This window comes from Rhinolophus ferrumequinum, chromosome 21 (assembly GCF_004115265.2).
Source record: "Rhinolophus ferrumequinum isolate MPI-CBG mRhiFer1 chromosome 21, mRhiFer1_v1.p, whole genome shotgun sequence".
Taxonomy (NCBI): domain Eukaryota; kingdom Metazoa; phylum Chordata; class Mammalia; order Chiroptera; family Rhinolophidae; genus Rhinolophus; species Rhinolophus ferrumequinum.
The window spans coordinates 12,848,390-12,870,709 of NC_046304.1; the positions used below are offsets into that span (position 1 = coordinate 12,848,390).

General features: G+C 39.1%; 1 protein-coding gene across 2 annotated transcripts in view; it reads left to right on the plus strand.

Annotated features, from left to right (window-relative positions):
- The first annotated feature begins 293 nt into the window (after window positions 1-293).
- RABEP1 (rabaptin, RAB GTPase binding effector protein 1) overlaps window positions 294-22,320 on the plus strand; it is an 84,256-nt gene continuing 62,229 nt past the window's right edge. The window contains exon 1 of one of the 2 annotated variants that reach the window (XM_033089441.1): window positions 294-547. In XM_033089441.1, coding sequence (XP_032945332.1) covers window positions 514-547 — 34 coding nt within the window. In that variant the 5' untranslated portion in view covers window positions 294-513. Of the gene's footprint in view, window positions 548-1,015; window positions 1,085-22,320 lie in introns of those variants that run through there. The other variant, XM_033089443.1, reaches the window with a different exon arrangement.

Consider the following 22,320-nt stretch of genomic DNA (forward strand, 5'->3'; position numbering starts at 1 on the left):
CTTCACCAACCGGCCTCCTCTCTCATCTTTCTAGTATTTGTTTCTTTGCCTTTGTGCTGGGACGAAGGGACGGAAGCGGTCGCTCTAAACTGCCGGGCTTTACCTGCCGCCGTCCCTCCTCCACACCCTTCTATCCCTCTCCCCAATTTTATCTAACGCGGTCCAGCAACTAGCTCCGCGGCGTTCCGAGCCTCCCCACCCACCGCTCACTGTCCCAGCGCGAAGCCCCGCCCCCTCAGGGCGACGTCACGTGCCGCTCCGTCTCCCCCCCCCCCCGCCCCACGCGCCTGCGCACCGCTTATTTCCCGCTGTCAGGATGAGGAGGCGGAGGTCGGCGTTCGGGTCCGTCTCTGCCCGCGGCTGTGGCGGCGCCGGCGGCTCCAGCCTTAGCGGTTCCTCCCTGGGCGGCGGCGGCGGCGGCTCCGTCGACGCCTCCTCCGCCAGCTGAGCCCGCGGGAGCCCGGGTCGCCGCTTCCCCGTCCATCTCCTCTCCCCGAGGCCCGCCGCCTGGCCATGGCGCAGCCGGGCCCGGCTTCTCAGCCTGACGGTGAGGCGCCCACCATGGCAGGCGCGGCGGGTGCGGCCTTCCCGGCGCTGGCGTCGCAGGGGGACCTCTGGGCGGCGGGAAGGGCACGCGCAGGCCCCGGGGGTGACCCCGCCGGGCGGAGGCGGGAGCGCGCGGGTTCCGGCGCCTGCTGCGCGCGAGGGCGGCGCGGGGGCCTGGGCGGCCGTCGCTGGGGAGGGGGCGGGAGGCGCCGGCGGCTGCGCTGGCGGGAGGCGGAGGGAAGGGCGTGGGGAGGCTGCCGGGACCTGGCTGCAGCTGGGTTGCGTGGAGACGGAGCTGCTATGGGTGGCGGTGGGACTGGCACGTGGGTTCTGCCCGTGGGGAGGTTGGAAATGGGGAACATGTGCTGTGCTGTATTCGTTGAAGAAAAAAAAATTGCTTCGATAGTGGTGGTGTGCCCAACCCACCTCCCCTCCCCCCCGCCTCCCCTGACTCGATCCATGCTACAGACAGCTCTGCACCCGGTTTTGTGACAAAACTAGTTGGGATCAGTAACTGGAGAGGCAGTGTGGCTTCATGGTAAGTGCTGGGGCCTGGGCGTCTAAGGGACCTGGATCCTTCACTAACGAGCTCTGGGCAGATTTTTTTAGCCTCTTTGAACCAAAGTATTCTCGCTTATGAAAAGAAGTTACTTCGTGCCTTTATAGTTTATCTGTAAAGATGGCAACATGTATGTATGTAAACTTTTAGTATTATAGTATTATTAGTACCATTATTTGGGAATAATGAAAAGGATGGTGTTTGATAATGCTGAAGTGGAGGAAACGTGTCTTTTGTAGCATTTATATTCTTGGAAGGAAAAAGAGCCCCATCCTAAGTGATCTTAAATTGGTTGTCAGAGTCCTTCCTGACCTTCTGGGAAGGGGACTAAGCTCCGCTTCAGAGATTGACCGCATCCTTCCAGGTTTTACTACATGGAGTTAGGTTTAGAAAGAATGTGCTTGATCTGTGTCAAGGTCCTACTATATCTGGTTGAGAAAGTTCTTTCAGGTGTATTTCTATAATCAGTGTGTGTGCTTAGCATCTTTAAGTGTGAGTGGAATGTTGGGATATGGTGCTGGGCACACAGTAGGCACTTTAAAACTTGCCTTTGTGTCGGGTTGTCTCTTAAAATAACCTTTCCTGTAAACCTTACTCTTTGTTCTTGCTTTTGCAGAACCTGAAACAATGTTATCAGATTTTAAAGGCTAGCTGCTTTTCTGGAAGTATATTTCAAAGCCTGTTAGCCTCTAGTTTTAGGTTTTGTTAGCTACTTGAGGAGAGGTGTCCAGTACCCTTACCTTGTGTAAGAATCCGCTTGCTGTTTTCCTTTCAGCAGAAGAGAAGGGAGGCATTTCTGGTTGGCTATCAGAGAGCGGAAGCTGGAGTGTTTTCAGGCTACATTTTAATTCTCACCTTTTGCATTTGGTGTCAGGGAAGAAAACTTTGCTTTTCCCACAAACCCCTCTTTGTTCCTGCAGACAGGCAGAATACAGAGAGCTCCAGTGGCTTCTGGTTCTGATCTGGAGTGGTAGGTAGGTATGCTTAGTTGGCTGCTGCCTTCTCTTGAGTTGCATGGAAACAAATGTCTAGGGCAGCTCAGGTGACATGACAGTCTGGAATCAAAATTCCCTGCCTCTTTTGAGATGTGAAATGGTCTTCCTTGTAAATAAGCAGAAGTGACTAAGCACTTGAAAGAGGCTAGAAAAAATTAGCTTTAGGAAATCTCTTATTCTCGCTATTCTTAGTACATACAGGCTTATTCCCTATTTTTCAAATCTTGTGACTCTAGGATGATATTCAGTTTGCATAGATTGTAGTATTTATTTTCAATTAGTGTAGTAAATGAGCAGTCACAGCTACTGTTTACAAAAGGAGAATTTGGTTTATTTGAGTGCTTTGTGTTTCAGTGTCTTCTTAGAAGTTCATCTTGGGGATTTAATTTTTCTGTTTGGCTGAACTTTATATAGATCAGATCTTAAAACACTTCAGCTTTAAGCACAGTCAAATTTCCTAGCCCTGCTGATTTTTTAAAAAAACTATTGCAGAATTCTTTTGAGTTAAACTGACAAAGGATAAATGCTTTTTTAAAAATTTTGCTTTTATCCCATTTGAGAAGCAGTTGTCTTTTATGTTGACATTGTTTTTTTAATTTAATTTTTTTACTTTTAATTACAGTTCACATACAGTATTACATTAGTTTCAGATGTACAACATAGTGATAAGACAGTTACATAACTTATGAAGTGATTACTCCGATGAGTCTAGTACCCATCGGACATCATACAGAGTTGTTAAAATATTGACTATATTCCCTATGCTGTACTTTACATCCTCATGACTGTTTTTATATTTGGCAATTTGTACATCTTAATCTCTTCCCTCTTTTCACTCATCCCCTCAACCTTGACATTGTTTTCCTTTGTTTTTTTTTTTCCTTTTTGACATATCTTTGTTTTTCATGGTGATATGGTAGGTTAAGAAAAGAATCGACTTGTGTGTAATTGACAGGATGAACTGTAATAATTTTCTTTATTCTCTTTTATTATTTTGTAAATTTTTGAAAAAGTTTTGTTCTTTTTTGGTGTATCTTAGTTTATTTGTTTAGAATAAAGGTAATTTTAATAGCCAAACACATTTCAGCTGATTATTCCATTTTGCCTTGAGAATTCAAAGACTATAAGGTAAAAATTTGAAATTTTAATATTTTAAAATCTAAGCTAAACTGTATCTTAGAAACATGTGGTCTGATTTTACTTTATGTCTTTTCGAAAAGTCCCTCTATTAAAACGTATGTATGTAAGTATGACTTCTTCCATCTCCCAGAGGTAACTACTATTAAGTTTTCTGTCCTTGACTTTTTTCTGCCGTTTTCCCCTGTCCTGAAATGCACATGCTTTACATACATATGTCTGCAGCTTGTCTATTTCACTTAATAAATGTTAGCTATAATTATTATATGTGTGTAAATGGTCATGCCATGTAATGTGCTATAAGCACTGCATGCATTATCTCAGGAAATCTTCGTATTAGTAAGGTGGGTACTATTGTAATATTATTGTTCCTATTTTATTGATGAGAAAACAAGCCTGGAGAGGTTAAAAGTGCCTAGAGTTATATAGCTAAGACATGGGGGGGGGAGACAGGATTCAAATCCAGGTCATCTGATGCCAGGGCCCTCTGGTCTCTTTGTTTGCTAGATCATAGACTACTTTCCACTTTACTGTTATAGATCTACCTCATTCTTATTAAAGAGTATTCCATCACATGCATGTACCATGCATAATTTATTTGCCTATTTCTCTGTTGATGGACAAGTAGATTGCTTTAGATTTTTTTCGTTATTTTATAAGCGGTGCTGGAATAGATACTGTTTTACATATTTTTCAGGTATTCTTGCTTTTACTTCTGTAAGACTACTGAATTAAAGGGCATGAGCTCTGAGTGGTTTAAATTTTAATAGCTATTGCTAGCTTACTCTCAAAAAAAGTATCAATTTACATACCTTCAACAGTGTATGAGAGGGTGGATTTCCCCTACACTCTTACAAGTCCTGGATAATGTTAGTTGTTTTAAATTTGTATCTTCTGATGGATTAAAAAAAAATGATATTCTTCAATTAACAAATGTTTCCATGCCTAGCCTGTGGCAAGCCCTATGCTAGGCTCTAGAAAATACAGTAACGAACAAAAGCAAACGCAGTCCCCATTCCTATGTAGTGAATCAGATGGCCATTATTGTATTGTACCGTGTGTAATACTCACCCATGTATAATGCTCACCCATGTTTTTTGCCAAAACTTTCAGGGGAAAAATCTTTTGTTTTAATTTTTTTAATTCAGTTTTTTATTTGTTTACATTTAGGTACTTTTTGTATTATAAAGGAATTTTAGCATTTATTTTTTAATATATTATGGTACAAGAAATTTTATGTAACAAATGATTGCAAAACATAAGAACAGATACAAGGTACAAGAAATTTTATGTACTGGTAACAAATTAACGATATTTATGCATCATAGAAGGCCAAGAACTCTTCTTTTTTTTGCAAGTTTGTCGTAAGTTCAACAAAACTGATTATCGTATTTCAGGGTATTATTTTGCATATGGAAATTGTTGATTTCTAGAGTTACACTTTTAACTCATAAGTATAAATAAAATAATTAAAAACACTTATATAGATATGGAATTAGTACTACCCATGCATAATGTGCATCCTTATTTTTCTCTCACAAATTTGGGCAAAAAAGTGCTCATTATACACGGCAAAATACGGTAATTGGATGATTCCCACAGACAAGTGCAAAACTACGTACTCCACAAATATGAGTGTGTACTACTTGCCAGGCACATTTTTAGGTATTTGGAATACATCAGTGGGCAACACAGATGATAAATACCCCTGTTCTAGTGTGGGAGAAACAGATATTAAAGAACAAACATAAGCAAATGATATGTATTGTTAGGTAATAAGTGCTGTGGAAGAAAGAAAAAATAGAGCAGGGTAAAAGGAAGGGGGAGATAGGCTGGTTTTAAAGAGGGTGGTCAGAGCTGCCTTATTGAGATGATATTTGTGCAAAGACTTGAAAAAGATAGAGGAGTTAGCTTAACACCAGTTATTCAATAATCCATGTATTTGGTTTGTTTGTTATAACTTGATCAATCTCCCAACCACTGAACTTCAGGTATTTGATCCAAAGCACGAAAACTCTGTGCTTTCCTCACAGTCTTATCACTCCAATGTCACAACACACAGTAACCTGAAATTGTGTAATGTCCTTTAATTTGTATACCTTACCTTACTTAGGGTATCTGGAGAAAGTGTTCCAGACACTGGGATCGAGTTTTGCAAAATCGTAGCAAAGGAGTGTATCTGGCATGTTTGAGGAATGACATGAATGTCGGTGGCTAAAATGAAGTTATGGGGGTACAGGGGATAGGTGGGAGAGGGGATGGGAGAGGTGAGTAGTTGGGTATGAAATGAGATGTGGTGGGGTGGGCGGCAGATCTTGTTGGGCCCTATCTACATTGTAGCCAAAAAATGTAAACATTGGCTTTCATTATGGGGAATCATTGAAAAGGTTTTGAACAGAGTGATGTGATCTGACTTATGTTTTAAAAAATCACTCTGGTTGCTAAATTGGCAATAGAGAGTAAAGGGAGGCAAGGAAAGCATTAATCCAGGAAAAAGATGATGAGGCTCGGAACAAGGGTATATTGGTAGAGGTTATATTTTAAGGTATGGTCAACAGGATTTGGATTAGATATGCAAGGGGGAGAGGAAGTAAGGATCATTCAAAGGTTTTTTGTTTTTTTTAGAGTTCCAATTATTTTTTTTTAAACTTTTTTTTTTTTTTTATTTTATTGGGGAATATTGGGGGACAGTGTGTTTCTCCAGGGCCCATCAGCTCCAAGTCCAGTCGTCGTTTTTCAATCATTAGTTGCAGGGGGCACAGCCCACCATCCCATGTGGGAATTGAACCGGCAACCTTTGTTGTTCAGAGCTTGTGTTCCAACCAACTGAGCCATCCGGGAGCTCAGCAGCAGCTCAGCTCAAGGTACAGTGTTCAATCTTATTTGCAGGGGGCGGAGCCCACCATCCCTTGCGGGAGTCGAGGAATCGAACTGGCAACCTTGTGGTTGAGAACCCACTGGCCCATGTGGGAATCGAACCGGCAGCCTTTGGTGTTAGGATCACGGAGCTCCAACCGCCTGAGCCACCGGGTTGGCCCAGTTTCGTCTTTTATATTTAGTACTTTAAGCTACCTGGCATTTATTTATTTGTAAATTTAAATAGGGAAAGTTTAATATAAAGAATTAACTAAACAGTAGATTACCTAAGAGGTAAAAAAAAAAAACAACTTAAAAAATATACTGTGTTTCCCCATAAATAAGACCTAGCTGGACAATCATCTCTGATGTGTCCTTTGCAGCAAAAATTAATATAAGACCCGGTCTTAGATATAATATTATGTTATATTAATTTTTGCTCCAAAAGATGCATTAGAGCTTAATGTCTGGCTAGGTCTTATATTTTTGGGGAAACGGTTGCAATAGCAGATGTAAGGAGCAGTCGCTACCTCCAGGGCTGAGGCAGAGCACCCAAGGAAGGAACAGATCTTCAAGAGAGGCCGCTCCCAGGACTGAGATCCAGACTTGGTTGGAGAGGGTGCATATGTGGCCCTCTGAAGGGCAGAGTTCACTTTGGCAGAACTTGCTGGAAAGCTGCTTTCTTGTTTGCTGGGGAAAGTTGCCTCCATCTGGAATTTAGTTTTGATGTGACATAGGGATCAAACTTTATTTTTCTTCCAAATGGACAGCCAACTGTCTTAACACAATTTATTCAATAATCCATGCATTTGGTTTGTTTATTATAACTTGATCAATTACCCAACCACTAAACTTCAGAGACTTGATCCAAATCACGAGAGCTCTGCCCTTTCCTCACAGTAGTTTGATCACTCCAATGTCCCAACACAGTAACCTGGAATTGTGTAATGTCCTTTAACATGTGGATCTCACTTGACTATCTGTGAGCAGAACTATCTTTGAATCTTAAGGGCTCTGATTTCTAAAATAGCTTGATATACACTAGGTTCTTAGCCAGTGAAACTTGACGTGCTTCTCTTGTGTAATCGTTAGATTGAGTTTAGTCTTCATACGATTTTAGTAAACGTTTGTTTTTTTTATTTTTGTGTTTTAGAGTTGTGCTAGGTAATATGGAAAGGATATAGAAATGAATGAGATGTAGAACAAGAACTGTGTGATCTAATAGAGGAATGGGCCTTAGGCATGCTGATGTGAATTGAGGAGGTTCCTAGCCAAAGAAGATCATTTTCCTCTGTTGGATCACAAGTGAAAGAACTGGAAGAGCAATGAAGGAAGGTACCTTTGTTCAATTTTTTCATTAGAAACCTGAATCTCTTCCAAGAGGTAGTCTGATTTCGCTTTGAATGCCTCTGCAGAGAAGGAACTCATTATCTCCTAGTTTTGACTAGTTCTGATGTTTTGTTTATCCTTTAATTAAATGGAAATTTGCCTCACCATACAGAGGAAATGCAAGGCATTCTTCTCCATGTTAGTCTGAAGAAATTTGATAATAACATTATGTCCTTCCTAAATATTCTTATTTCTCCTATCAGATGGTTTTGAACCTACTTAACATTCTTTTGATTCTCTCTGAGACAGATTCTAGTTGTTAATGACTTGGTGGTACCTGATGTTCTCTAGATGGACATAACCATAGAGAGTAGTAGATACACAGACATATCACTGAAAGGAATACTAAAGAGTCGTTATCTTTCCTCATTTTACAGATCAGGAAACGTAAGGGACTAATGAAGTGGAAGTGACTTGCATTATGGCAGAGCTCCTTTCCTTATGGAGCTTAAACTCTAGTGATGAATACAGACAAATGCCATAAGGGAAGGATATTTTGTCTGGCTGATGAGGGTATCCCCAGCACAGCACTTACCATAGAATGAGCTATACAGGTATTTGTTGAAAGAAAGTCAGAGGACAACATGCAGTTACAATAATGTGGTAGCTCTTAACTATTCACAGTATTTCACAAAACACAGCAGGAACATCTTATACAGGAAATTTAGTTAACATAGGACCCTCCCTCTATTCCACCCTCACCTCACCCCAAGTTATATCAGAGAAAGTGGCATTTGAATAGAGCTTTAGAGAGTTGTGTAGAAGTTTTGACAGGTGGAACAGTGTCTTGGAGAAAGCTGTTGCAGGAGATGCAGGAGAGCGAGAATCTTTGCAGGGTATGGGTTGAACATATGCAGTGTAAGGTGCGGTGTGTGAATATTCTGATGTCCTGGGAGCGTGAGTCCTGTTTAGAGACAGGTTTGATAAAGGGGTTGAGCCTGAATGGTAGAAAGCTTTGCTGCCAGCTAAGGAGTTTGGGTTTTTCTAGATGATGTGGCTAGGCCTATGTGTAATAGGGTGGCCCAAACTGTGCTGTAGGAAGCTCGCTCTGTAAATCATATGGAGGTTAGTTTGGTTTTAAGGCAGATGCTTGGTTAAGGAAATTGGTGAGGCTACTGCTGTGGTCCAGGAGAGATGATGGGGTTATAACTTATGTCAGTGGAGAAAAGGAAATAATTGACGTGAGAAATACGGTGGTGGTAAAATAGCAACTTGATGAACATTTAGTTTGGGGTGTAGACAGGAGAGAAATTGAGGAATCTGAGAATGTAGATGCTATTTACCAATCTAGGCAACCAGTGGGAGGGTGGATTTAGTAGTAGAAAGTGGCAAATTTGGTGTTAGTATATTGATGGGGAATACTAGTGAGACAGCCACGTAGAAATCCCTAGTGGATAGCTGGATAGGCCTGGAGGAAGAAATCAGGGGTGTAGATATACTTTTCGTAGTCAAATGCTTGGAAATCATCCAGGATGGACAGTGCTCATTGCTTATGCTTATTGCGTGATGGGCCTTGTGTTGGGTATGACAACAAAAGTACAGGCTATGAGGTAGTCATAGGTAAAACTAAGGGGTTGGATGAGGAAGAGGAAACCAATGATGAATCATAGAAAAGGAGAGTTAGGAGGGAAATTAGTATTAGAAGTCAGTATTAGAGAAAGTTTGAAGGAGGAAGGGGATGGTCACCAGTATTAAAAGCTACAGAGAAGTCAGATGAAGACAAATGGTCATTGACATCAGTAATTAAGGGGTCATCAGGACCTCTAAGAGAAGTTTCAGTAAGGAAGAGTCAGATAGGTAGAGGCAGCATATATAGACTACATTTTAAACTTATGGTGATACACGTGCAAGTGGGGCACTCACTTGAGAGTAGTAGAATTGTGGCAAGTGTGTGTTTGTGTGTGTGTATATTTTAAGAATACAGATGTAAATAATTGTGGATGCTGGAGGAACTGCCAGTGGAAAGGGAGAGCCTAAAGATACCAAGATGTCAGGAACTGAGGGCAGGTGATGTGGATCAGGAGCTTGAGTGTCAAGAGGTGAGACAGGGAGCTCATCCCCGAAAACAGACAGAGTTTATGTGACTTGTGCAAAGAACAGCAAAAGCATCTTGATCAAGACCTTCAACTCTTTTTAATGTAGGCTAACATTCCCTCAATTTATCTTTTAATTCACTGTATCATATTGGTTCACAATAAAATGACAACTATGATTTATTGAGAAGCTGTATGCCTTGCACTGTGCCATGGGTTGTTTTCTTTAGCATTTACTATAGGCCAGGCACTATAGTTACAATTAAAAAAAAATGTAATAGACTTTATTTTTTAGAGCAGTTTTAGATTTACAGCAAAATTGAACAGGAAGTAAAGAGAGTTTCTATCTACTTGTGTCCCCTGCAAGACACTCCCACCATCAACATTCCACACCAGTGTGGTCATTTGTTACAATTAGTGAACCCACACATCGTTATCACCCAAAGTCCATCATTTACATTAGGGTTCACTCTTGGTGGGATTCATTTTTTGGATTTGGACAAATGTGCAGTTATGTGTATCCATTGACCATTGTAGTATACAGAATGGTTTCATTGTCCTAAAAATCTTGTGTTCCATTTATTCATCCATCTTTTCCCCTAAACCTCTGGTAACCATTGATCTTTTTACTGTTTCCATAGTTTTGGCTTTTCCAGAATGTCATATATGTAGTGAGAATCATACAGTATGTAGCCTTTTCCAATTGGCTTCTTTCACTTAGTCATATGCAGTTAAGGTTCCTTAATGTCTTTTGGTGGCTTGATGGCTCATTTCATTTTAGCACTCATTAATATTCCATTGTATGTATGTATCAGTTTATCCTTTCATGTATTGAAGGACCTCATGGTTGCATCCAAGTTTTGGCAATTATGAATAAAACTGCTAAAATGCAGATTTTTGTGTGGATGTTAAGTTTTCAGCTCGTTTGGGTAAATAACAAGGAGCATTGTTGCTAGATGATATGTATGGTAAGATATTAAAGTGGCTGTACCACTTTGCATTCCCTCCAGCAATGAATGAGGATTCCTGTTGCTCCACTTCTTCATTAGGAGTTGGTGTTGTCTGTTTGGGATTTTAGCCATTCTAGCAGGTGTGTGTAGTGGTATGTCATTGTTTTAATTTGACTTACGGCAGGGGAAACATTGGCTTGGTGTGTGAGAGTTAGATGAAAGAGGTGGTTGGAGTATGGACGGGGGTGAGATTGGTTGGTTTGTATATGATAGCCATATTCTGGATGAGTTACTATCTCTAGAAATTAGCTAGCTCTTGGAGGGGCACTCTCTCCCTGGACAGCAGGGCCCCATGACATCAAAGTATCATAAAATACAGAAAATAAAAATACATTTATACATCATCCTTTAAGATTACAGTACTTTGTCCCCCCACCAGCAGTGTGTGAGCATGCCAACACTAGGTAGTGGTATCTTTAATTAAAATAAATCCACAAAAAAAGTTGCCTAATTTTGGTGAGTAAAAAGTCTTGTTTAGATTTGCATTTCTTTGACTTCTGTTTGTATTTGGAGTTCTTTTACAAAAGATCTATCTTATAATGTTTGTCATTTTATTGATCATTAAGAGCTTTTTATACAAGGACATTACACCATCAAGTCTAGTGAGGTTTGTTTTTCGTGTTTTTTTTTTTTTTTTGCTGTCCCTATCTCTTGATTTGACGTACAATTGATGGAAATACTTTGGACCTTTGGACCATGTTTACTCCTTCAAGAACCTTAAAAATTTTGTACAGAAAACACTTGTGGATAAATTCCTTTCTCTTTATTCCCAAACCAGAGTTTCTTGTTTGGTGATATGAAAGTGAAAGCCTTTTTGTTTGACTACTGTTGAGTGATCTGGTTGAATTTGGAACAAGAAATTGGATTGTTTACTTTCACACTGTCTTTCCTCATTAAAAAAAAAGTTTTATAAACTTTGAAAAACACCCGTGAGTATTTTAGTTTCAGTGTTTGCTTAGTTTTGATAGGACTGCTGTGTCTTTCATGTATCTCTCCAATATGTAAATTAAACTTCATTTTTTTGAGACTGAGAGTATTGGAAAACACCTAAGCAGGTAAATGAGTATTTGAGAGAGTTGTTGCAGAGATTTAGTCTGTCACTCTTTGTCAGAAGTTCTCAACCCTGTTAGTTTATAACAGGTTTCTCACTTTTGTCAGTATTGATAGTGTGGGCCAGATAATTCTTTGTTGTGGAGGGTTGTCCTGTATATTGTAGGATGTTTAGCAGCATCTCTGGCCTCTACCTACTAAAATGCCAGTACCCCTTCCCCCAGTTGTGATAACCAAAAATATCTCTAGATATTGCCAAATGTCACCTGGGAAGCAAAATCCCCTCTGGTTAAGAACCACTGGTTTATAACAAAATGCTAATTAAGAATAGGTATTTCAACATGTAAGTGAACATTGTGATTAAATAAAAGAATCCCTAGGAGGTGGTATTAATTCTGTTCGTGATGCCTAAATCTCCTATATTAATTTCTTCTATTAAATGCTTGTAATCACAGGGAAATCTGCCCACGCCTTGGAGCCAGGCAGCTCAAGCTCAGTGTTTGAATCCGGCTCTGCCACTTACTGGTTGACTAACAATAGGCAGATTACTTACTCTCTCAGAGAATATTTTGTCGTCTATAACTGGGGATGATCATGCCTACTTTATGGTTTGTTTTGAAAATTTAATGAGCCAGTGCATAAAATAACTTGCCTAATACTCCGCGAAGAGCTACATATGGTTTATTTAATCCTTGCTGCAATCCTAGGAGGTAGTATTCTAGTCCCCTTTTTTACAGACGGAGAGAAGGAACTATTAGGTTGGTGCAAAAGTAATTGTGGTTTAAAAGGTTAACAATAATTGCAAAAACCGCAATTACTTTTCCACCAACCTAATAGTTTATAAGTAGTAGAGCTGGGCTTCAAACCCTCGTTTCAGTCCTGTGCTCTCAACTGTTATGCTATACTGTCCCATATAATAACTGGTGAATAAGCAATAACTACCAGCACCTGTTGTTTCTTATGTCAATTTTTCTAGCTTTGAGACTCTCCCACCTCCAATTTTAACATCAGTGTTCTCTTGTTAAAATGTTTTATCTGTTGGTTTCTGATGTCCCCTTCTAAAGATACACAATTAATCTATTTTAGTTATTAAAATTCTGATCCCTCTGTATGCACGACCTTGATATTTCTGAAAAGCTCATAAATAATGCATTCAACTTTCCTTATAAATAAAATATAACCCTTGTTTTTTTATTTATTTATGAAGAACTTCTGATAAGTAACTCCTAATGTCAAATTTATAGCTATATTGTATCCTTTTTGTAACAGTGTATGGAGATAAGAGATTACATTTACATTTTCTGTTTTCTGTGTTAAAATGGAGGACAGTATCTACGCAGGGCATTTGATTTGTTTTACAATATAATGAAACATATCTTAATGTTGCATTAAGCTTGACTTTTCCCCTGTCAATGATTAAAAAAATCTTCAGAATATTCTAAACCAGTTATCATTTTATATGAAAGGAATTGGTAATAACCAAAAATAATTAAATTTTTTATTAGTAGTTCCCCATTGTGAATTGTATGTGTGAATATGTATAATGCCCCGTTTCAGGAATGGTTCAAGAATGATGTTTTATTTTATGGGTACATTATTTTTCAGCTAATTTAGACTTAGGCTCTCAAGCACAGAAATGGCAAGACTTAAAAAAAAAAAATTAACATTGGGAGTCCTTCATATGGAACTTTTAAAACACTTTAAAAGTAAAAGGATTAGGATGTAGACCCACTGCCCTCTATGTGTCACAATTATCAGTGTATAGCCAGTCTTGTTTCATCTATAATTCTCTCCCCACTTACCCTCCTGGATTTTTAAAAAGCAAATCTCAGACGTTATATGATTTAATTTGGAAACATTTCAGTATATATGTAAACGTCGCCACAATACTATTATAACACCTAAAAACAGTAATAATTCTTTAATATCACCAAATATCTGGTCAGTGTGGAAATTCCCCAGTTGTCTCAATTTTAAAAATTGAGTTTCTTTAAATCAGGATCCAACATAAGGGCCATCCTTAAAATTGGTTGGTATGTTTTGTCTTTTCTCCTCCCTTATAATTTATTTGTTGAAGAAATCCATTCTGTAGAATGCTCACACTTGGAATTTCCTAATTGCATCCGTATGACGGTATTCTCCATTTTCTTCTGCCTTTTGTGTTTCCTCTAACTTGGAAGTTAGCTCTAAAGTCACGATGATATCCAGGGTGTTTTTTGTGTTTGTTTATGCATTATATTTTTTGTGGTGACTTTGTTTTGCTTTTTACGAGAATATTTCTGAAGTGGTAGCGTGTACCTTCCTCAGGAGGCACGTCATGTCTGGCTGTCTCTCTTTGAGATGTTAGGACCATTGATGATCATTGCCTAGATCTCCATTCCTTAGGATTTGTAAAATTGTAATTTATTAGCTAGAATACTTCCATAAAGACAAATTCTCCTCATATATTTTGCTAGCTTAAGGTACAGTTTATGTAGGATATGGAAAAGAAATGTTGGATACTTTTCCCTTTGCCAGTTTTCAAAATAATGACTTGGTAGTCTAGAATCCTTGAACGGTGACCAATCAGTTTTTTGTTTTTTTCTTTGTATATCGTCAAGACACGAGTTAAAAAAAAACAAAAATCGTGTATTAGGTTGGTGCAAAAGTAATTGCGGTTTTTGCAATTATTTTTAACTCTTTAAACCACAATTACTTTTGCACCAACCTAATATATATGTGTTTTACTTCATTGTAGTTATTCCTACTGATTGTATTGGTTTACTATGACTGTGCCCACAAATTACCAAAACTGGGTAGCTTAAAACAACAGAAATGTGTTCTTTCACAGTTGAGGAGGCAGGAGGCCAGAAGTTCAAAATCAGTATCACTGGGCTGAAATTAGGCGGCAGCAGGTCTGTGCTCCTTCCAGAGGCTCTAGGGGAGCGTCCGTTCCTTGCCTCTTTAGCTTCTGGTGGCGGCCGCCATTCCTTGGCTATGTCACTCCAATCTCGGCCTCTGTTGTCCCCTTGCATAGTCCTCTGTGTATCTTTGTCAAAACTGTTTCTTTCTTGTAAGGGGACATGTGGTTGCATTTAGGGCCCACTATAGATAGTCCAGGAGGGAATCCTCTTCCCAAGACCCTTAATTAACCTAATCACAGCTTTTGCCATATAAATATTTGCAGGTTTTGGGGGTGAGGAAGTGAATATAGCTTGGGGGGGTGTTCAGCCTATGACACTGATGTTCAAATTATCTCATTTTTGGCCAGTGTATCCTGTAAGTTGACTTGCAAGTCCTTTGATAAAGCTGCAATAGATGCCAAGATGTTCCAGGTTTAGCGTGTGTATTTCCTGCCAGGCCTGGAATCAGTAGTTTTTTCCAAGGATCCCTGGTTCCTTTTAGTGGGAAATGGTATTTAGAGACCACATTCGGGTGCTATAAGGATAGCATGTATTTTTCTTACTAGAAATTTTTCTTAAATTGCACTTTACCCTGCTTCCTAAACAGAGTACACTGGACATCATTGAATCTTTTATTGATGACATACTGTTATGAACCTTATTAGTTTTGGGACTGAGCTGTAAGCCGGTGACTTCCCCAGTGCTGCTGAAGTTTTTTTAAAATTACATTTATTTGCCTTTATATTAAATGGACCAAATTCCAATGCAGTTCTGGTCATTGTTTTATTTTTGTTTCCCCGTGACCCAGTCCTCCTTGGTATTAGTGGGGTCTCTTACATACAGGGCTTTTCAACTTAGTATTATCTGCTCTGATCTCTAAACTTGGCTTTTTCTGTATCCATTGTTCTTGGCTAAATAAAACTAAGGGTTATTAGGAGATAAAATCAGATCTTACAGTGTGTAATATTAAGTCAGATAGGAAGGGACGTGTGTCCTCTCCTCAGCTAAGTAAGCATTCAGATGCATGAGTTTTTCATTTCTATTAAGCTTGAAGTCTCTTTTGGAGGGAGGGCATTGTGGTGGTGATGGTGTGTGGAGGGGTATTTGCTCTTTTCTGGGCGGTCAACACTGCCAGACCTCTAGTTCCAGCTTTGGTAAAAGGTATTCATTTATTTGGATTTGAAAACTATTTGAAGCTTAATAGCATTAAAAAAAAAAAAAACTATTTTAGAATAGTTTTAGATATACAGAAAAGTTGGGAAGATAGTATGGAGAGTTTTCATATGCTGCACATCCAGTATCTCCTGCCGTTAACTTCATATGAGGTCGGACAATTAAATTGGCGAACTTGTTGCAAGGATGTTGCTAACCTTTTTTGATATCAGAGGGATTATTCATTATGAATTTGTACCAACTGGACAAACAGTTAACCAAGTTTACTACTTGGAAGTGCTGAAAAGGCTGCGTGAAAAAGTTAGATGACCTAAACCTTTCGCCAACAATTCATGGCTCTCGCATCACGACAATGCACCAGCTCACACGGCACTGTCTGTGAGGGAGTTTTTAGCCAGTAAACAAATAACTGTATTGGAACACCCTCCCTGCTCAGCTGATCTGGCCCCCAGTGACTTCTTTCTTTACCTGAAGATAAAGGAAATATTGAAAGGAAGACATTTTGATGCCATTTAGGATGTCAAGGGTAATACAACGACAGCTCTGATGGCCATTCCAGAAAAAGAGTTCCAAAATTACTTTGAAGGGTGGACTAGATGCTGGTGTTGGTGCATAGCTTCCCAAGGGGAGTACTTTGAAGGTGACCGTAGTGATATTCAGCTGTGAGGTATGCAGCACTTTTTCTAGGATGAGTTCATAAACTTAATTGCCAGACTCGTGTATTAGTAAGGTACATTTGTCAAAATTAATGAACTAATATTGATGCATTATTCCTAACTAAAGTCCATAGTTTATTCAGATTTCCTTAGCTTTTTCTTTTTCTTTTAACTTTTATTTATTTTAAGTGTGTTTTTCCAGGACCCATCAGCTCCAAGTCAAGTAGTTGTTTCAGTCTAGTTGTGGAGGGTGCAGCTCACAGTGGCCCATGTGGGGATCGAACTGGTAACCTTGTTAAGAGCACCACGCTCTAACCAACTGATCTAACTGGCCGCCCCTCCTTAGCTTTTTCTTAATGTCCTTTTTCTGTTCCTATATCCTACCTAGATACTACATTACATTTAGTCACCATGTCTCCTTAGGCTCCTCTAGACTGTGAAAATTTCTCTGACTCTGTTTTTGATGAACTTGCTGGTTTTAAGAGGTATTGGTCAGATATTCTGTAGACTGTCCCTGTTAATTGGAATCTATCTGTTGTCTTTCTCATGATTAGACTGGGATTGTACATTTTTGCGGAGAAGATTACACAGGTAAAGTGCCATTTTCTTTGCATCATGTCAAGAGTACATACTATCAGCGTGGCTTATATTATTATCACCCCTATTAAATGTAGTATTTGTTAGTTTCAAGGAAATGTCAAGTTTCTCTCCCTCTCGCTCTTTCGTTGTGTGTGTGTGACTTTACATACTGTGCTCTTTGGAAGGAGGTCAGTATGTGCCCCTGACATAATGTTATGAAATAAATCAACTAGTTTGATTGTAAGCAGATTTTTCCAGAGTGTTTCCTATCTTCTAACCAAGGTTAATCCCTTGTGGATTTTTTTTTTTTTTAAAGATTTTATTGGGGACGGGGAACAGGACTTTATTGGGGAACAGTGTGTACTTCCAGGACTTTTTTCCAAGTCAAGTTGTTGTCCTTTCAATCGTAGTTGTGGAGGGCGCAGCTCAGCTCCAGGTCCATTCGCCATTGTTAGTTGCAGGGGGCGCAGCCCACCATCCCTTGCGGGAGTCGAACCGGCAACCTTGTTGTTGAGAGGATGCACTCCAACCTTCTGAACCATCCAGGAGCTCAGCGGCAGTTCAGCTCAAGGTGCTGTGTTCAATCTTAGTTTCAGGGGGCGCTGCCCACCATCCCTTGCGGGACTCAAGGAATTGAACCGGCAACCTTGTGGTTGAGAGCCCACTGGCCCATGTGGGAATCGAACTGACAGCGTTCAGAGTTAGGAGCACGGAGCTCCAACTGCCTGAGCCGCTGGGCCGGCCCCGGATTTTTTTTTTGGACTTTTTTTTTTTGAAGTCAATGTCTAGCACCTATGAGCAGTCTAAGAGAATGGTGATGGAAGTAACAGTATAGTATGTTTCACTCAGGGTTGTTTCTTGCAAGCAAAAACAATTTATCTTGTCTGGTTTAAGCATAAAAGGAATTTTTTGGAAGCTATGAGGTAGCTTACAAAGTCATTAGGAGGGCCTGGAGAAATAGATTCTAGGCTATTGGTTCTCAGACTTTAGCATGGATCTAAAGGACTTGTTAAAACACATTTCTGGGCCAAAATACCCAGAATTTTTGATTCAAGAAGGTCCTGGGTGGGGTCTGAGAATTTGCACTACTAACAAGTTCCCAGGTGATGGTGACTCTGTGATCTCGGAACCATACTTTGAGAATCACTGCTCTTGCTAAATTTTAACACCCAAAAGCTGTCATTGAACTGGCCTGATAGGAAGCTGTTCCCTCTGCTGCTGCTGAGCATATGAAGCTTCACTTTAATACAGTTGCTATGCTGCTTGTACATTTCTGGTTCAGGAACTAGACCTATAACCAGTGGCAAGCCACGGAAAGCCTCACAGTAATGAGAACTGAACTTTGTTTCTTTGTACTGCTCAATTCTGAATTGAAGTTACATTTGTGTGTGTATGATTGGAGGAGTATAGGTGATATGTTGGCATTTTGGTTTCAAGGGAGATTGGAAATTGGTTTGACTTCTGTTTTAGAAAGCTGCAACTCATAAAATGGAAATGTCTTTAAATGTAGAATGGCTGTTTAAAAGGTGATGGGCAGACGTGGGTTTGACAGTTGTCTGCAAGGAGATAAAAGAGCTTGCATCAGAATGTAAATTCATGTACTGCTTCCTTCATCAAAAAATGTCAGTTGAACTGAGCAATGTGTTTGGGGTCTTAGTTGATTTTACGTTGTGGCGCAAACTCCTATCTCGTTAGACCAGTAACAGTCTGCATGCTACATTAGTCTGCACACTACATACTACTGTGCTACTGTAAAAGCGCAAGAGAGAAGGGAATCTCGGGTTTTAAAATGGCTGGCCGTAGGGTCTAAGTTGGCTCTGAGGTGTGGTGATTCTTGAAGCAGCCTGGCAACTTGGGAAAAAATAGAGCAGGTAAGACAATTAGAGGTAAAAATGAGGGCTCAAAATATCTGGGGATACCCAATAAACCCTTCCAAACAGGGCCGTCTAGTAGAAATGTAATGTGAGCCAAAGAATGCAACTTAAAATTTTCTAGTAGCCACATTAAAAAAGTAAAAACAGCAACAACAAACAAAACAAACCCCAAAAACTTGAAAATTAAAAACAAGGTGAAATTAATTAAAAAAAACAACATAGCTTTATTGAGATTTAATTCACATACCATCAATTTCACCCTTTTAAAGTATACAATTCAATGGTTTTTAGAATATCCACAGAGCTATGCATTCATCACCACTAATTCCAGAGCATTTTCATCACCCCCCAAAAGAATCCCATACCAGTAGTAGTCACTCCCCACTCCATTCCTCCCTCCTTCAGCCCCTGGCAACCACTAATCTACTCTTAGTCTCTATGGATTTTCCTGTTTTGGGCATTACATATAAATGGATTCATACAATATGTAGCCTTTGGTGTTTGGCTTCTTTCATTTAGCATAATATTTTCAGGGTTCACGCATTTTATAACATGTATGAGTACTTCATTCCTATTTATGGATAAGTAATAATCTGTTGTATGAATATACCACATTTTGTCCATTCATCGGTTGGTGGACGGACATTTGTATTTCTTTTGTTGTTGTTTTCTTGGCTGTTAAGAATAATGTTGCTCTGAACAGTTGTGTGTAACTTTCTGTGGAAATTAATTTTAATGCATTTTATTTAATCTGGTATATTCCAGATGTTATAATTTCTATATGTAATCACTAAAAATTATTTAGGTATTTTAGATTTTTTTGTACTAAAGTCGTCAAAATTCCATATAAATTTCATTCTTAGCAGCATATCTCATTTCAGACAGTCACATGTCAGGTGCTCGGTAGCCTCCGGTGGCTAGTGGCTATCATATTGGAAAGTAACAGCCGAAAAAGAGCTCAAGGGGCCGACTATGCTATATAGGGAAAATGCAGTTTTCCCCAGTGAGAGGTGATTGCTTGTTGGCCCCTGGATGGATAACATAGTGTTATTGCCTTTGATGTTCCCACAGGAATACTCTTCTTGGTTTCTTCAAATCCTTGCTGTCTTTTAAAATCCTGACTTGTGTCCTTCTTTATCAGTGGGGTTTAGTTAGTCCAGCTCACTTTTTTGTTTACTTATTTATTTAGTAAGTGTTTATTGAACACCCTGTCTGTGCTAAGTGCTGGAAATGTAGCATTGAACAGGATACATAAGGTCTCTGTTTGCACTGAGCAGATACTCTAGTAAGAAGCAACATTTAAGAGAAATCATTTCAGATAGTGACAAGTGCTGTGCGGATAATAAAATCAGCCTGAGGAGGAAATCACCTCTGTTGAAAGCACCAATTTATTCTTGCAACTTTAAACTCCTATTTCAATAAGCCTGATGAAAAGATAATTTACATACACTAAAATTTACTAATTTTTAAAATTAAATTAAATTAAATTGTATTATTGGTTTCAGGTGTACAAAACAACGTAATGATTAAACATTTACACCCTTTACAAAGTGATAACCCCACCAAGTCTACTACCCCTGTGATATCCTGTATGGCTGTTACAATACCATTGATTATATGCCCTATGCTGTGCTCTATATCCTGTGACTATACGTATATACATTATATACATTACATATACACACACACATTTTTAATTATAATTCACATTCATTATTTATATTAGTTTCAGGTACACAGCGCAGTGGTTAGGCCTTTATATATAATCTATGAAGTGATCCCCCGGTAAGTCCAGCACCCATCTGACACCACACACAGTCTCTACAACATTATCGTTGTATTCCCCCTACTGTATTTCATATCCCCGTGACTGTTTTGTGACTACCAATTTGTATTTTAAATTTACTAATTTTAAGCATACAGATCCATGAGTTTTCACAAACATGTACATACAGCCTGTAACCAGCACTATTAATATATTGTAAAATGTTTTACCCCAGAAAGTTCTTTCATGCCCCTTTGGGGTTAAACCCCTCCTCCCACTCCTGGGCAAGCGCTGGTCTGCTCTCTGTCACTCTAGTTTGTCTTTCCCAGGACGTAAGTGGAATCATACTTCTGGGCCTGGTTTCTTGCACTTCGCGTGATGCTCTTGAGCTTTACCCTGCTGTGTATATTACTTAGTAGCTCATTCCTTTTGGTTGCTGAATAGTACTCCGTTGTGTGAGTACACCATAATTTGTTAATTTATAGTGGGCATTTGGCTTATGTCCAAGTTTTGACTATTACAGGTAAAGATGCTGTGAACATCTGTGTACCAATCTTTGTGTGCAAATATGTTTTCAGTTGTAGGAATGCTGGATCGCATGATAAGTGTGTGTTTATAAGAAACAGCCAAACTGTTTTCCAAAGTGGTTGCACTATTTTGTATTCCCACTGGAAGCCTTACCAAAACCTGGTAAATTCAAGCACAAAATAAGGATTAAATTTAACTTCACTGGTAGTGAATTTCTAGGGTCCTAAGCCAGGTCCTTCTGCAGTGGCAAGATGTAGTTCTATTTATGAATGCCAGTAGAGTTATAGGCAGAAAACTGAACTCTTTTGGCTGTTTCCTTAAATAAGCCTGATACTTGAGTTTTGAATAGAATTTTTCATCTTGTAAGTGCGGAACTGAAATATTTAAGTATCCAAATAGAAAATATATCTGGTAATCAGCCCACTGATAGCCGTCCTTTTTCATCTGCCTTGGCATTACGGTGTTTCAAATACTTGGGAAGTAGAATAACACCAGTTTGTACAGATTGAATAGATAACAGCCCATTTTTATCCATGTGTACTTATGTCAGCTGTTGAACACCAGCTTTTGACAATTATGATAATTGGACTAAATGTAATCAGAAAAATTGTATAGTTGACTTATTTCTGAAGTTATCCTTGTTTGGTAACTACTTGCGACTTTTTTCATGGTTCACATTTTCAATATCCCATATGGAAATAATGGTAGAATATAGCTTTATAGCCTTATGATAATATAGAAATAGAGCATGGAATATAGTTTATACTGCATTTTTTATCTACTGAACATTCCCTGAAATTTGTTCACAGTTCTCGTCTGTATTTTTGACTTTCTCAAACCTTTGTTTACTTGCTGGTCTTAATTGATAACTTTGCTTGAATACAACTTCTGGAACATTTGAAAAAGAATAGATTATTGAGCAAGCGGTTTAGGAACATTTTAGAAAATTAAGCGATTTTGTAATTATCACTAGGAAGAATCTCTGGAACAAGTTGAGCTAAATGAACAGCTTCATTTTTTTTTAAGCAGAATTATAAACCTGAAGCTTAAATTCTGAAGTTGTTGATAGTAACTATCATTTGAGTGCCCATTATATGTGAGTTGCTTCTATATGATGCTATGTCTAATTTTCATAGTATGTGACAGTTTGCGAAATGGTATCATCTTTATTTTAATATAGAAATCTTGGAAAGGTTACACTGTTTGCCCTAGTCCATATAACAAAAGCTTGGGCTTGGGTTGAAATACAAGTTTCTCTGACTCCAAAATTGTAGATGGCTTATCTTTG